Source organism: Chroicocephalus ridibundus, chromosome 3 (genome assembly GCF_963924245.1).
Source record: "Chroicocephalus ridibundus chromosome 3, bChrRid1.1, whole genome shotgun sequence".
In the NCBI taxonomy this organism is placed as follows: domain Eukaryota; kingdom Metazoa; phylum Chordata; class Aves; order Charadriiformes; family Laridae; genus Chroicocephalus; species Chroicocephalus ridibundus.
Window position 1 is genome coordinate 32,811,360 of NC_086286.1, and position 16,114 is coordinate 32,827,473.

At 37.4% G+C, this 16,114-nt stretch overlaps 1 protein-coding gene across 1 annotated transcript in view; it reads right to left on the minus strand.

The window, feature by feature from the left end:
- Positions 1–4,777: 4,777 nt before the first annotated feature.
- Positions 4,778–16,114, minus strand: part of PPP1CB (protein phosphatase 1 catalytic subunit beta) — a 29,554-nt gene continuing 18,217 nt past the window's right edge. Inside the window, exons 5-8 of the mRNA XM_063328657.1 lie at positions 12,415–12,486; positions 8,870–9,021; positions 7,149–7,283; positions 4,778–6,534 (exon numbers count right to left, since the gene is read on the minus strand). Coding sequence (XP_063184727.1) covers positions 6,430–6,534; positions 7,149–7,283; positions 8,870–9,021; positions 12,415–12,486 — 464 coding nt within the window. The 3' untranslated portion in view covers positions 4,778–6,429. The remainder of the gene's footprint in view (positions 6,535–7,148; positions 7,284–8,869; positions 9,022–12,414; positions 12,487–16,114) is intronic.

A 16,114-nucleotide genomic window follows, 5' to 3' on the forward strand; every position in this document is an offset into this window, starting at 1 on the left:
TAGGAAAGAGCCTTGAGTAGGAAACAAGTAAATAAGCTATTTGTTCCCCATCATCGCTTCAACAGAAAGGGGGCGTTAAGTCTTACAGCTCGTCCTCTTAACCCAGCCTCCTGGAAACGAGATGCAATTAATGTGCAGTTAAGATGCCCATTAAAATGTAATTCTCATAACACATTCCTTCTCCCAGCATTTCACAGAAATTATACGTGTTCCATCTTTGTGGAAGATGCAAGAAGCCACTCAGGAATAGCAATCTGAAATATAAACATAAAATATTCTGGGGTAACTAGTGGAAAATGACTAATTTATACATGCCCAGAAATTCAACAAGGCAATGACGGACTTATATTAGAAGTGCTGCTAGGAAGCAGCCAGAAGGAACAATGTGAAATACTTGTACTTATGTTCACATTACGGTATGTTTGTTGGGACTTCAAAGCAATGGAGAAAAACTTTACATTGGAACATATTTACTCACCAAGGTTGTCCTCTGCTTCATGTCATGAGCTGCACCAGTTTGCCTGCAAGGTACCAGGTTTTGGTTTTTTTTTTCTGGCTAAGCCTTTTCAATAATTAATTGGATCCATCTACAGCATTCTCTTGCACCCGGAAGATTCAAACCTTTGGAGTAACATGAGCAGGCAGAACTCTCTACCAAGGGGAAAATCAGTAACTCAAATTATTTTGCTCTCTGCAAATATAATTTACTATTTTTGAATATCAGCTATCTGTAAGAGAGTAGAAAAAAAAATGGAATTCCACCTATTTGCTTTACTTCTTCCATTTAACAGTAACTCAGGCTAAGTTAAAACACTGAAACTTAACATCTGGGCATGTCTATGCTATTTCAAGAGGATTTTTCAAGTGGTGTGTGTTTCTGGAGGTCTGCCTGGGAGCTTTTCTCTTCTTTAACATAAAGCTTACATCTCAACCTGAAGATATTAATGGCTTTTGCTGATCTTTGTTAGCAGATGGATCTAGTTAGCACCTGCTTTCTGATATGGTTGCTTCTTAAGACTGAGTCTGCAGTAGGCTAAACGGGAAGCTTGGGCTGCAGATTCTGTTACCTAAGTCAGAACACAGGAAAGGGGCTGTGCTAGGCCACAGGCAGTACATACACTCTGTTTAAAGCTCCACCTGTTCAGACCATTTCAGACAGCAGTAAGAATTTTCCTTGGAAAAGATTACTATAGCCAAGTATTGGCAAGGGCTTGTGGGCAAATGGTTATTTTGAATTATGTTTTTAAATTCTCATTTCTTGGGGCATATAGATGCAGAGGTTAGTATGAGTTCAAACAGGACACCGGGAAACAAAATGAAGTTTTGTCCTCATTACCAATTGACATGTTGAGATCATTATTATTTATTTTAACGTGGCACAGTAAGATACAGAACAAGTAACCAGACACCTCTGCTGTTTTCCCAACAGCTTGAGGGATCTGCAAGGAAGATGCTCAGGCACTACCCTTTCCAGGAATCCATGGAAGACAAGCAGCTAGCAGACCCATAACACCACAACGTACCCAAACTTGTGCCTTATCTTAGTAACTTATTCACTGTCCCAACACAGACTTACTGCCACATGGTTTTCCAGTGTTCAATCCAACATGGCCTGAGGTTCCTTCAGCTTTGATCATCTGATACATGCAGTGAGAAGAATGCTTGGTTATAAGCCCATGAGTTGCGTGCAGCCACCTGGTTAGATGCTGTCATCAAAACCTTGATCAACCTTTGGAGCAAAGCATCCAAAATCAATGCGTGATCCAGGAGAAAAAAAAAGGATACAGCTGCACTGACAGCAAGATTGGAAGCTGCTACTGCTAATTGGCAGAAGCAAACAGATGACTGCAAAAAAAAAAATATCCAGGGCTATGCCTAAATATCCCAAGCTGGTATTGATTCATCAAGTTCCTTTTTATTGACAAGAATAACTATGTGCATGAACTTCATCGCAACTCTGTTTTGTATTAAAACACCCACACTGCTTCAAAGCATATTATTAGCCCATGTGGGCTCAGAGATAGAGACATCTGACTGTGCTTTCATCTTTTCCAGCCTAAGGAGATATTCTCTCACTTTTTCACCAGTTCATCTGAAGCCAAATATTCACATATATCCTCGTGTACATTACAAAGCAGATGGATGCCAATCATGCATCAAGTTACAATTCAACTTCAAAAGCAATACAATATTGACAGTATCACTTTGCCTCTGCTCTTTGCCGAGCTGTAATGTTACCTATCAGGTTTGTATAAAGTGTCTTCATCTCCAATAAACCTGACAGCAAGGAAAGTTCCAGAAACACCAGCCATGGATAAAACATTAACAGTTTGCCAGGAAGAAACTCAACACCCAGCTAAAGGCTAGGTTTTTACAACTATTATCTACATAAGCCTCTACAAAGCAGGTACCCTCTTATGTTAACCTTTGAGCTTTACACCAAGGGCCCAGCATGCGATATCTGTGTTTGTCATCAACGTATTCTGCAAACTCCAGCCATCCAAAACAGAGCTACTCTCAGGTTACCTCCACTTCAGCCATATTCAACAGCAGTAGTATCTTTTCTATTTCCATTACTAGAGAGCAAAAAAATGTGTTTGCCAAACCCAGACTAACAACATACAGCTCCAGTAATTTAATCTGACAGTTTCCACGGTATGACGGCAATATCCTCTTGGACTTATCAAAAGATAAGCCAGACAGGAACACTTCTTCACAAAAAAGACAGCTTGCTGCTCATTGACTCCTATCATCTTTCAGCAGAAAGGATGCCTGTCTTCAAACAACCTTAAAACAGGGAATGTAGGCTATTAACAATAAAAGCAACTTCCTTCCACAGATATGAAGAATTTCCATCCGTTACCCAGGCAAGTAAGTACACAAGCAATGCACGGGGATACCAAAAGCTGTGTCTTACATACCTATTTGCTCCTCTCTCAGAGCATACAGTCCAAATGCAAACTGTCTTCGTAATAGGACTGTGAAGCTTGGTGATGCCTAGCAGCAGTACACTTGCAGTTAATCACACTAAGTCAGAAGCAAAAAGACCAACTCAGACTTCAGCAGCCACAAGTACTTCTATGTGTCCAGGCGTAGCAAACTGAATACAATCCACCAATAGAAGACTCATTACAGTGTTTTCAGTGAGCCTATTTCTACAGCATTTTTTGGAAATAGATCAGATTAATACAAACAACCTAAACAGAAATAGTGTTCAAGGTATTAGAGCAGCACAATAACCACAACTATATGAAACGCTATTTTTTCCCCTCCTTTAAAGCAGAAAGGAATTATGAATATTCCATGCATAGAAAACAGACCACTATGAAGCATACAAAAAAAAAAGTGATGTAAAACAACAACCTCGTATCAATCAACACAAAAGAGACCAAAGAAGCACTCCCTGCAGCGATATTTTAAGTTAGATTAAAGCAGGTATTTCTCTAGTGTTTGGGAATCACAAAATGCCAGTCAACCAAAAAGGAAAAAGATAAGAGGTTATATGCCGTGTTGTACCCTACTATGAAATCAGGAACGGGTATTACTGTCAGATAAAAGGGGGTGGGGGGGAGAACATACAAAATATTCCTCAAACGGTGTAATGTTTTATATGCCCCTAAACAGCTCGTTTGAGAATGATCCTGTTACTTCCCAGCACATTAACACTGTACTATTTAGCAGCATTTTTGGCTTTTATGGACAAAAAGTTTACATGGAAAGAACTTATTAGCAATTAGACCACTAGAGATTTCCACAGAAAGAGGAGTTAATTGTATCCAAGTATCATTAGATTCAGGTTCCCTTTTCTATCTCTTCCAGAATAAACAATAGGAAAAATATGAAAGATCTACATTAACATTGTAAGCATAAGCTGAAGTGGTGCGGAGAGTTCTGTTATGTATCTGATGCTCCTGACTTGCTTTTAGTATGGAATATCAATTGTATTTGTAGGGATAAGTTTATTAAATCATGTATTTTTTCTGCAATATAGGACGATGAGGGATGTTAGCAGATGTCCCAACCCCCCAGAAGTCAAAACAGCATTCAAATCCTTCGCAAGTGATTGCTGCTATAGAAAAACAGCAATTCTTCAGAATACCACCACCAGATCTGGCTTTCTAGTGCCATAAAACAAACTAGAAATTTCCTATTTCTTTAGCACACATAAGAAGGCCTGAAGACTTTATTTTCCTTTTGACATAGCATCTGTAATACAAGCGAGCATCTTGGGTACTCACATAACATACAGCTTTACACCTGGACATTTCATGATACAGAAGACATTGTTCCAGAAACTAAGGAAAAAATGGAAAAGTGTTAATCCAGATGTTTGGTAACATGATGCTTCTTATAATAGAGGCTGGCACTTCATAAAACCCAGCATTTTCAAAACTTGTAAAACTAACCCTCAAGTAAGCAATGACTTAGAGCAGGAAGTTACCCTGTCAAGGGCTTATAGAATAGATTTCATCAATTATCTTGTCACAAACTGAAGTTACTCTCACTTACATAGCGCTCGTCACTGAATTTCAAGAACAAGTGTCTTCGAGCAGTATCAGAAGAATTCCGCCCTACTTCTACATTTTATGTATTGAAACTCTGGTGCTTGCTTCAAGGTGGGGTAAATTAAGCCATTGTTCAAACAGACCAAACCAATATAAATCAGGAACAGATATATATGCTGTAAGTTTGTTTGTTTTTTCTTTTAAAAAAAACAAACAAACTCCACACTTCTTGAGTAACAGTAAGGTATGTTAAAATAACAAGTCAGACTTCATTCAAATGAATTAGACAACTTTTACTAAATGAAAAAACCTACATTTAAAATATGCATTTAAAACAAAATGGAATTAGAAAAGAGACTTAAATCCATTTTAAAGAACTTGCTCACTGTGTCAGAAATCAATATATCTCTTGCATTATATAATGTGCCAGTTCATAAAATGTAAGTTACCAGAATCTGCAATTTAACATTTTCAAAGACAATACTGAAGTCAAGAGTTTTACGTCTACTGATGAACATTTAGAATGGTATAAATCTGAAGCCTTCCCCCAAAGAATCTTACAAATTTGACAATATTCAATAAACACTTTTGCAGTTATATCCAATAAGTATTGCATCCTAAAGCATCACAAATCTGTGCCTTTCATTTATTCTACTAGAAATTTTGTATCTTCTCTGTATCTTGCCATTTACCAATGTTAACTCTTTTAAGAAAGGAGAAAACTGAAAAGAAATACTGCATAACTCTTGATCATGTACAGAAATTATTGCTACTATAGTACACTACAAAGCATAAGTCTATACAATAGTATATGAAATTTGATCATGAAAATCCAAAGGATATAATCTTTAGTGACATAAGCCTTACAATCATGTTGGACATTCCTATAGCATTTTCAGATCACCACTCGCTAGCTAGCCTACTGTCCACTGATGAACATCCATTTAAACACACCCTCTTCTGAAAAAGAATGTCAGCTTTCAAAGGCTTAGCAAATAAGGATCTTCATGTTCTGTGGAACTATGTAAGATGAATTTTGATGCAGGTAGGGAGTTACCTGGAAGCTAAGCATGCCAAAGGTGTTTCATGCTAATAAAACTAAAGCCAAGGTACCACATAATCAAGTTACCAACTAATAGGCAATACCATTTTGTCCTAAGTTAAATGAAGTGCCATAGCACAGTGTAACATCAATAATTTAAAATAGTGTAGTGCACAAATTCATTGTGTGGCAGTTTAAGTTAAAATGTCAAGACAGGTTTTTCTGTCTCAATTTATGTTGGCTGTCAAGCTGTCCAGTCTGGGCATTTTGGACTTAGTTTGCCTTTTAATAACTACCGTACTATAAACTTTGCATTATAATGGGGCACACATTTGGGCGGAATTATTATGAACAGGGGGCTTGGGGGGAGGATAAGAGACCAATGGCTGTTCTAAAAAGCCCCTTCCTTATTTCAATTTCAAAGAGAGAGCCGGGAAATAAGACTAGATACCATATTCGCATCATTCTAGCTACAAAATAATCAAAGTAAAAGCAATCAAGCAACAATAAGACCACATTACACAAATGGAACATCATGCTCTCATCTGGTTTAACTATTACATCAAGTTTTAACTGGGATGTTGGTCAACTTTAAAAACCGTGGTAAATGTGAATATGTAGTTGCAATAGTTTTTTCCTAATATTTTTTTACTCTATGCTGGATATTAGAACTTGGAGCTATACTTGTTACAATACAGTGTGGCACATCTTTCTCCTAGAAAAAATTAATAAAGATCCTTTACCCGTCTCTTTAAGTTAAACGTGTGACATCATAAAGGGTGTCAAATGGCTGGATGGTTTTACAGTGCACACTTATTATTTACTGTAATATGGAGTTTTGTCCTTGACAGATCTGATGGTGTTTCTACATTATTCCTTTCTTCACCTCTTCTTCGGTGGATTAGCTGTGCGAGGTGGAGTGACTGGACGCCCAGAATTCAGTCCACCATACTGGTACTTGGCTTTCTTTTCAGATGGTTTCAATATCTTTGAGAAAATAAAGCAGTTCTTTTTAGTCAGTGACGACTCAGAACACTTCAAATACTGTTAAATGAACATGACATCTCATTCAGCAGGAACAGGAGAGGTGAGGGTGGGGAGGAAATCACAACACAATCCTACAGATTTATTAGTCCCATATACAACAATACTACTACTTCTAAATCCTTCTATTTCTACTACTACATTGGGCTGGGAAGGGGAAAGAAAAGGGGCTGAAAACATGTCCAGGAAGGAGTAGGGATTAAAATCTGTTCAGAGTAACCAGACTAAAAGGGTCCCAATAGGCCATTAGTCTGCATAATTAGGTACTCCGATCACTAGGTACAACTGAAAAGAATCACCCAATTAAACTCTGAAATAAGCATCCGAATAAATGGAATAACTCAATATGCAGGAATTTGGAAAATAGCAAATCCCACACGGTTCTCTGGAGAACAGTTGGTCTGCAGTTCTAACTGGCCACAAACACCAGCCTGCTCTGTAGTCCTTTCTGTAACTCAAGTATATTACCCTAGACTAACCATAAGCACGTCAACAGGCAGACTCAGTCCATATAGTCCAACACCTAAAGTAATACTTAATGTCCAAATATGTCATACCTGAAAGGAACACATCAGAGTTTCATCCACACTCATCATGCCCCCTGCGTTGTCAAACTCTCCACAATAATTTGGAGCTGAGAATAGGGTGACCAACTGCCGTTTAGCAAAGAATTCGTATCCATCTTCAACCACCTGTCAACACCAGAGAGATCAATACAGCTCACGTTAAAAACAAAAAAAAACCAAACAAATTTTGAAGAAAAAAGCCAGTCTTTAGGCAAACAGGACTTATATTAAAGAGATGACAAGAACTCATCAAAAAGGTATTTTATGTCTTGGCTTTCAGACAGGACAAGTTCAGTCATTTTGTCTTAACTGGACACTGAATGCCAAATCAGGTAGCTTAACCTGTCTGATACTTCGAATGTTAAATATGCATAAGCTTGACTGTTCAATATTTTCATACTTTAAGTCCAATTATGCACTGCCAGTTTAAGGATTCCCAGAATTTTATGGTTTATACGTGGAATTTGAATATTTGACCTACTAGTTTGGAATGCACAAGGTTTAGATACCACCTTCATTGCAACCATAACAGTACAGTTTTAAGTCACACTAGTGTTGATCATGAAAACCTCAAGTGTAGGCTTTTTTATAATTTTGATGCTCTAAAAACAAAGTGGTTCTGCCATATTTTCTCTAAGAGCATAATTCACCTTTGAAATGCAAGTAGCATGATGCATCAGTTAAGGATGTTCCCTCTTCCCCAAAATAAAAGCCTCACCTTATAATGCAGTGAAACTAGTGCACCAACTGCTCACTTTGATCCAATCACCACAGTCTTTTAAAAGATGTCATACTTTTATAACTAACTGAAGTGACTACGTGAATACAGGAAATTGGTACCAATCTTGATCAGCAATTAAGCAATCTTAATATCCATTCCACACACTGACCAATCTTCTCTAATGTTTTAGCAGTAAAATTGCAAGAAGAAATATTTAAATGTTCTGATATTATATCCAAGCCTAACAGTGACACAGAATAAAAAGCCTATTTTTCTTTCACAGCAGGAGACAGCTTTTAAAATTGACTAAATAATGAAACCGAAATGTTATACAGGAAATTGAAACCTAATGTCCACCTAACTAGGACACTTGCTTAAAGTAACTTAAGAAAAACTGCAGAAAAGTGTGCTTAAAGATTGATGGTGCCAAAAATAACCTTCCTTTCTGCGCATTTCAGTCAGACAATCTATTGTAAAGTACTCTAGATTGCTGAACCAAAAAGGAGGCAATGGTGAAAGCTTTTATGTTCAGACTTGTTTGCAGAAACATTCAAAATACACTTAATACTTCCATGAAGTGACACAGAGATAGTTTAAGCCACAACTACAAGGGAACTGACTACTACTGAAATGGAAGAACTCTGAAACTTCAGTGTAAATCTCGAATTCAAGTCACTTTGCCACTTTAAACCTGGACAATTTACCCGTAATGTTCATATAAAACAGTCTAACAATAAATAGACATTACAAAAGATCAGTGGGGGAAATCTAGTGTTAGTATCTTACTTCACTGACTAATGTTAGACACTCAGTTCAATATGAGTCAATAGAAGGACACAGCCTTATAGTCCCTTTATTAGGAAGATCTTTCTTTCCTAAAAGTAACACAATGCAAACTAAGTTTCAAATATGTCGTACTGATAAGCAGCACCAAAGAGGCAGAAAGTCTAGAAGGAGAGGTTCTAAGAAGCAACAGCGGCATAGTTCATACCTGGTGAGCTCGACAGATCAAATCCAGATCATGACGATTCAGAAATTTACTGACCACATCAGCACCAAACGTGAAAGAGACCCCACGATCATTTTCACCCCAACCTTGCACATCTTTGTCTGGGTCAGACCACAGCAGGTCACACAGCAAGCCTTTGAAAGACAATACAAGTGAAGATGCTAGTCTTAGGAGGTATCATTCTACAATGTAAAATACTTTTATTGTAATTACCAGAGCAGCTCTCCTAAAGCAAATAAGCCTTAGCAGCAAATACAGCGATATTTAAACTGCAACTCAGACAAAAGATACGGTCTGTGTATGTCTGGAGACTTTTCCCCCCTCACCACTGATAGTACCTTGAAATATTCAGCATGTTTACAGTTGGCATTTGAGAAGTTTAAAAATGCTGCAGTGGGTGCATTTTAGAAGGCAACCATCTATTTCACAGCTCACCAAGAAAGCTTAGTTTGAAAGCTGCAGCAAATTAGAAAATCCTATGCAAGGCCAGTCATTAATACAGCAAATAAATTTGTACCACAACCTCCTGAACATGGGTCAGCTTTGATTCTTACGTTTCTTACCATACATGAAGAACCTTACAGATCAAAATTTAACATTGCAAAATTCTGATATATTGTTTCAGGTAGCACTTTCAGTTTGCTTGGACTATTGTTGACTTTTTAAAAGGCCTCGTGCCAACTAGTCTGGAATCTAAATTAGCACAATAACCTCTTTGTTGTTTTAGCACTAGTCAAGATCTTTTTTCCGCTACCAACAAAAGGTCAGCTAACTCTGGAGTTAGAACTGGGTACAAAGAAAATTCTCTAGATCAACTGCAATGCCTTTGGACAATAGAACTTTCAAAGCGTTTTCACATGAGAAAGAACCAGGCCAATTCAAACACACCACAAACAAAAAGCATTCAAAATGTATTTCATAGTTTTCCATGAAATTGTACTTTCTTTACCTGTGATGACTAACTCAAACATTTAAATGCTTAAAAGTATTTTTCACAATCTGAAAGAGATGTCAGCAGGCTCCTTTATCTGGCACTCAGAAGTTCTGATTTACAATTACATCTGGTTGTTTGCTAAACAAAATACTGAAGACACTATTTCTTAATTAACAGATCCTTGAAGTTGTAATCAAGCAAAACTAACGTCTGAAACCTATTATACAACTAGATAATTTTGTATTTACAGCTATCAAATGGTCTGGTACCAGTCACAGTTCTTCTCTAGCAGAGGCTAAAATTTTATTTGCTTTTAGAAGATGAAGAACAGAGCAAGTACAACTGCATTTTAGATAAAATATCTACCTAGAAATAAACTACTGAATACAGACAGCATATGACAAGAAAGTCAACTGAAATTTAGTTCTATATTGAATAACATGTTTTTCAAAACAGAATAGTTGCACTGCAGCCCTAATGGTTTCTTATCATGGACTTCCAACAAGTGACAGAAGCCACCTAGGAAGCGCTTCCTCTTCTATCCCAAAATCAAATAATCTTTAGGGTTTTACACAGCAATAGGCAAATCTGTCCTATAACCTTTAGCAGTGGCGTAACAGAACCCTGCAACAAGTTTGTCTGAACTAAACTATGTTGCCCAGGTAGACTTATATTTTAATATGCAACATCTACCGTTACAATAGCCTAGGTTGACCAGGAGCATCCCATGGCACAGCTGATATGAGACATTCAAGATTACACAGAAGAGGGAGTTACAGTTTCCTAATAAGCAAATGGTTGGCAATGCTGACCAAAATACATCATTTATACCTTGGTCTCACAGAAAGCAAATACCTTAACAGTTACCAGAAGCAAGTGATTTAAGTTGGAATACAAAGTTAGACTTGAACAAACAGCTCCCCAAACCCATAGAAATGCCAAAGTTAAGAGGTCTTCAAATTGCAGTTTAAGTTGAAAAGGCTTTTTTTCCACCAGGCTAGAAGAAACAATCATTGCAATACAATCTTTTCAGCACAAGCCATACGAACATCTACCAAAAATGTCTGTGTATCAACACAAACATTCACCAAGTGACATCCTCCACAAAGGGATAGCTTTTAAGGACTTGTAACTTTCCCAGAAGTGAGACCACTTCAGTTTATTTTACATTTTTCCACAAGATTTACTTTAATTCTGTAATGTTCGTTGCCTTAAGTAGGTCCAAAAGACCAAGACCTTCTATGTCACTGTACCACATGTACACATGCCTCTGATGGGACATTTCATTCTACCTCTGCTGGTAAGCATCCACCTATTGCCTCTGAAAGCAAAATTAAGACTGCAGATGACTCTGTAGATCAAAATCCTTTTTTTTTTTTTAAATCTCTGTATTTATTTTTAGGAGGTACTTAGAATACATATGATTTCAGTGGAGTGTCCATGGAAACCAGAACTACATTCTGCTAGGGCATTCCTGAAGCGGGGGTGGTTCAAGCAGTAGTACTAGCCTGTTGAACAGAACTACGTTTTTCTGAGAGATCTGATAGATGCAAAGATTGACTCGTTTTGTACTGACATTTATTTGGTTATGCATTGGGTGAATTATAAGTAGCATAAAAGGAAGAACAATGTAGTAATTTATACTACAGAAACACTACCAGTCTAGTAATGCTTCTCAGCATCAAGTATGTATACACCAGCTCAGACAGAAATGTTGTTGTTTAAGGGACAGTCGACATTCATATCCGTCCCTGAATTACTTTTATGCATCAGCACTGAGGAACATTACAGGAAGTAGAATTCTTCTATTCCAAGGTTTAACTGTAATTGTAATTTGTGTTTCAAAAAGAGGTTTAGATGCGATATCTCCTCTGAAAGTTAATTTCAGACCACTATTGGAAATCAACACTTTAAAAAATCTCCCATTGTACTGCTTGACAGTTCCACTAGTAACAGAATTTGAAATAAATGGGACACTGAAGAAGATGATTAATTAAACCATTCAAAATAATACTGTACAGAAAGCACTGGCAATTTGCATCCAACACCTATATACAAAGCATTAACGTACTAGTAGAAGAAAGTTTCAGGACTAACACATTGATACAACTAATTGAAAACCCAATCGCAGTGAAGTAGGAGCTACACTTTACAAATTTAGAGGAAGGACACATAGCCCCAAGTAGAGAGAAGCCCAAATACTTTAAATAATACTCGGCAAGCTTTAAACAGTTGTGTTCTTTGACAGACTAAAAGGTTTGGTGTGCCTAACCAAGGCAAGAAAAAGAACTGCTTAATTTCATTTGATCTTTTATTAGATTTCTAAGTTTGTTTTAAGGCAAACTTGTGGATAATGTATCCGGACTTGGACAACGTATCCTAATTTGTTATGAGAAGCAGTAACAACCTGGGCAATAGCCTCTAACATATCAGCTAACTTAGCCATCACGAGGAACAAGACTGTCACCCTATACAGACATCAAGGAATACCGTACTGTGAACAGAGGTTGTGTTAAGTCACTGCATTGCCTGTACAGAAATTAAACCTGTTTCATCATTAAGACCTATTTAGAGTAAATTCCATGTCACTCACCTGTGTCAGGAACATCTGTAGGTCTCATAATTCTCCGGATCTGCTCCATTGACTGGAGATCTGGAGACAGGCCTGTAAATACAAGAAAACTAGTGACTTATCTACGTATTTTACCTGTAAAAAGGATTCCACAGAACACACAATTAGAGGTTCAAAGTCATACAGCATCCATTGTTTCCACTGTAATATAAAGAAAAGACATTTGCTGTAAGACAATTAAGTTCCTGAACAGAAGGGCAGAGTATAACACAATGAAATTAGCAAGGGGTTTTATTAGTTTTCCTACCATCCTTTTAGCCACACAGCACAGAACTCTACAGTTAAGTGTGTTCTCTTAAACAGCTTACTAGAGAGAACCAGTGAAAGACAGCATTCCCATTACCTAACACAATTAAACTGGTGCAGAAGACCTTCTTTATAACCACCTTATGAAAGCTAAAGGAAAATCCCCTACCCAGCTTTAAAAGATCACAAGCCAAAGCAGTCTGCAGGTGTGACTGGAATCATAACTGACATCACTGTATTTCAGTGCTTTACCACACACCAGCTGAGCAGCAGTCACTGGATGCTGTTCAGCTGCAACAGATAAGGAGCACAAAGGTGGTCATCTACTATAGCTCAGATGCTTAGTAATTTATATAACCATTGCACCTTGATTACTCAAAAAGTCATTTATCACAAAGACACAGCTCTTTTTGTATACTTTTGCCATATTAACATGTAATTACAGCCAAAGCAGGGAATTCCAAAGCCACCCTTTGAACAGTTTAAGTAGACATGCCAGAGCTTTTCTACGCAAGGCATACAGGCATGAAAGAGCACCTACTAGATGCTCTAGCACCTTGACATGTCCTTAAATAAGGGTCCTAAGTGACTTAAATGACACAGGCCAAGATCACTTAATTTTAAAAGTTGCATATTTGGAAACAGAACACAAAGACCTAATTTGTGATGAAATGTATTCCATATTAACAAGCCATATCCATTTGACTCAGCCCAGAACTTTGAACATGACAGAAGAAAACCTGTCACTGGAAAGGAGTCACCACAAAGTAATTTCAGCTGACATCAGTTTGCACAGTTGCAACGTACATGTTACAGGAACAATGACTCCAATGCATTTCATATAAAGACTTGAGGAACTTTTCTTCAAGTATTAAGATTTTAGATTATTTTTATTGAAGCAGTCTTATGATAAAAGCCTATCCTCATCGGCTTGCTAAAGCTGTCTTCACAATATTATCTTGAGGTTGTGAAGGATGGCAGAAATCTTACATTAAATAGCATACCAAAGGAGTTTTACTCAAGTCTACTTACACAACAACACAGGGATACTAATATAAATTCAAGCAGATAATCAGCTTTTAAACTTTGACCAACATACCATTCCCCAGATCTGATCTATTTGCATGCAGATTACATTAGCACAAAGGCACGTGGATTCTACTCAGCACCACACCCTGAGACAGTAATGGACAATCTCCGTGAAATAAGCACAACCAGTCTGTGACCTTCTATGACGTTACAGCTCTTAGCATTTCAGGTTGCACCCAAAGCACTAAGTTCTTTATAAAATATTGTTATTACAAACCGTGTCTCAACCCTGTAGCTGTTAATTTTTGTGCTATTTTACATCACTGTAAAATAGCAAAACCCCACAAAACTGCCTGCATGTTTGCAGACCTCTTTGTAACCACCTAAGAGGTCTTTTCCCAAGTATCTTCCTAACTCTCCCTGCACAAAAAGGAATAGCTAATGTCTCAAATTCAGACCTACAGACAAAAGTTGTACATCATCAGCATTAAATGAAGGAAGTAAGAATTCAAATACAGGCCACTAAAGCTCACTGTCAAGCTGCTGCCACTACAGCAATTGCTGCAACCTACTGTGTACTGAAAGAAAACTGAAAAGTACACAATTGAACTAAGTTGTCCTGACACATACTGACAGCGAAGCACAGAACAAGTATCTTTTAGCATACTATCTTCTTGAAGCATAAGAGCATCCCTTCCCTAAGGGAAAACAAAAAATGAATTGACATTACTCCTGGCAGACTCATCAAATCCAGGATCTAGATTTGAACCACTCCCTTGATCAGGTGGAATTGGTAAAGCAAGAGTGATGGTTACTTATTTTTCTAGCATAATCCAGGAATCTCCTCAGGTCTCTCTGGGTACTGCGTAAGATTATCAAGTAGACTTGACCTTCAACATACATTTCATTGTCACTAATGTCACAAGTAAAATAGAATTCCACAGCCTGAAAATATTACATAAATCCAGGATTCTACTAAACTACCATGACTCCCATCTCAGAGCTTAAATGCAATTTGATAAGACATATGTTCCATCAACATGACACCAAAACATGGACTTAATTACAGAAAATTGAAAGTAATCACATAAGGTCTCTAAAGATCAGAAATAGGGAGTGGTATCATAGATAAGAGGACATAAGGACAATACTGTACAGAATACAAAACAGAGCAAAAGGGAGAAGTTGTGAATGGTCATGGAATAAGCTTTAATGAAGCAAAATAAAGAACAAAGTCAGAAGTAGAGTAGAGGACGACCTTGAGAAAATGCCAAAATGTGACTTGTATGAGCAATGTGAAAAGACAGGGAAGAGAGAGGGAGGTAATGGGGAAGGATACAATGAAAGATTCCTTTCATCAGCACAAACATTTGGAGACAGGGATGGCACGAGAGGTTTGATTTATACTGTGAGATAGAGAACTCAAAACAGCAGACGCCCAGAAAAATAAGTAAAAAAGGTGACTCAGGATTTTAAGCTATTGTAGATAGCCTACTGGGGTAAGTTAGGTGCCTTTTGTTTTACTATGTTATGCGGTTTTGCAAAGTTTTATTATATATCCCAGAGGACAATATTTTTAAAATAAACTATGCAAAAATGCGCAATATAGTAAAAAAGGCACCTACCTTGTATCTACATGCTAGCTTCAACCTCCAGCAGAGTTGAATGGTTTGTGTTGCTGCCTCAGTGTTTATTATAGTAGTAACATCATGTAAAGGCGTTGACAGTCCATGACTTCATAGGATCTGGAATGCAGTTTGGATAGGATTGGAGAAGAGTGGAAAATGGGCAAAACTTAATTATGTGCTGAATGTCCACTTTCGTTTATTAGGAGCACACAGCACATTTAGTAATCTTTTCACTTTATTTCACAGCCGCAGATCAGTTGTGAGTGATAGTAATTTCAGTGACAGATGAAGCCTGTACAAGCTTAAGGGACAATCAGCATTCAATGAAATAAATATTACTTTTCATAAGAGGATCCTTAAAGTATACTATGCACAAAACGAAAGTTTTCTACTTGATTAAATAAGAGGTTAATCCCCCCAATACTTTATAGTATAAAGCTTTATTTCTTTTTTCTTGAAACATAGCTTTCTAGGCTGCTTGCTCATAATTTAGGGCTCAAGTGCATATACACACAAAACTATCAGTTTTGTCACAGAACACAGCATTCTACTCTACCTGCTAAGCTTCTTGGATTAGCTTCTACTACCACCCACTTAATTATTTGCCTGTATTCTGTCACCATTCATTCTCTACCATTTCCCAAATAAATCAAAATTCAAAGAAGTATAATGGTAGTAAAAGAATAATTCCTTCACCAGCTTTTTTGGAAACAAATCTATTACATGGTTTTAGCCACTAGTAATTGGCTAACATGGTG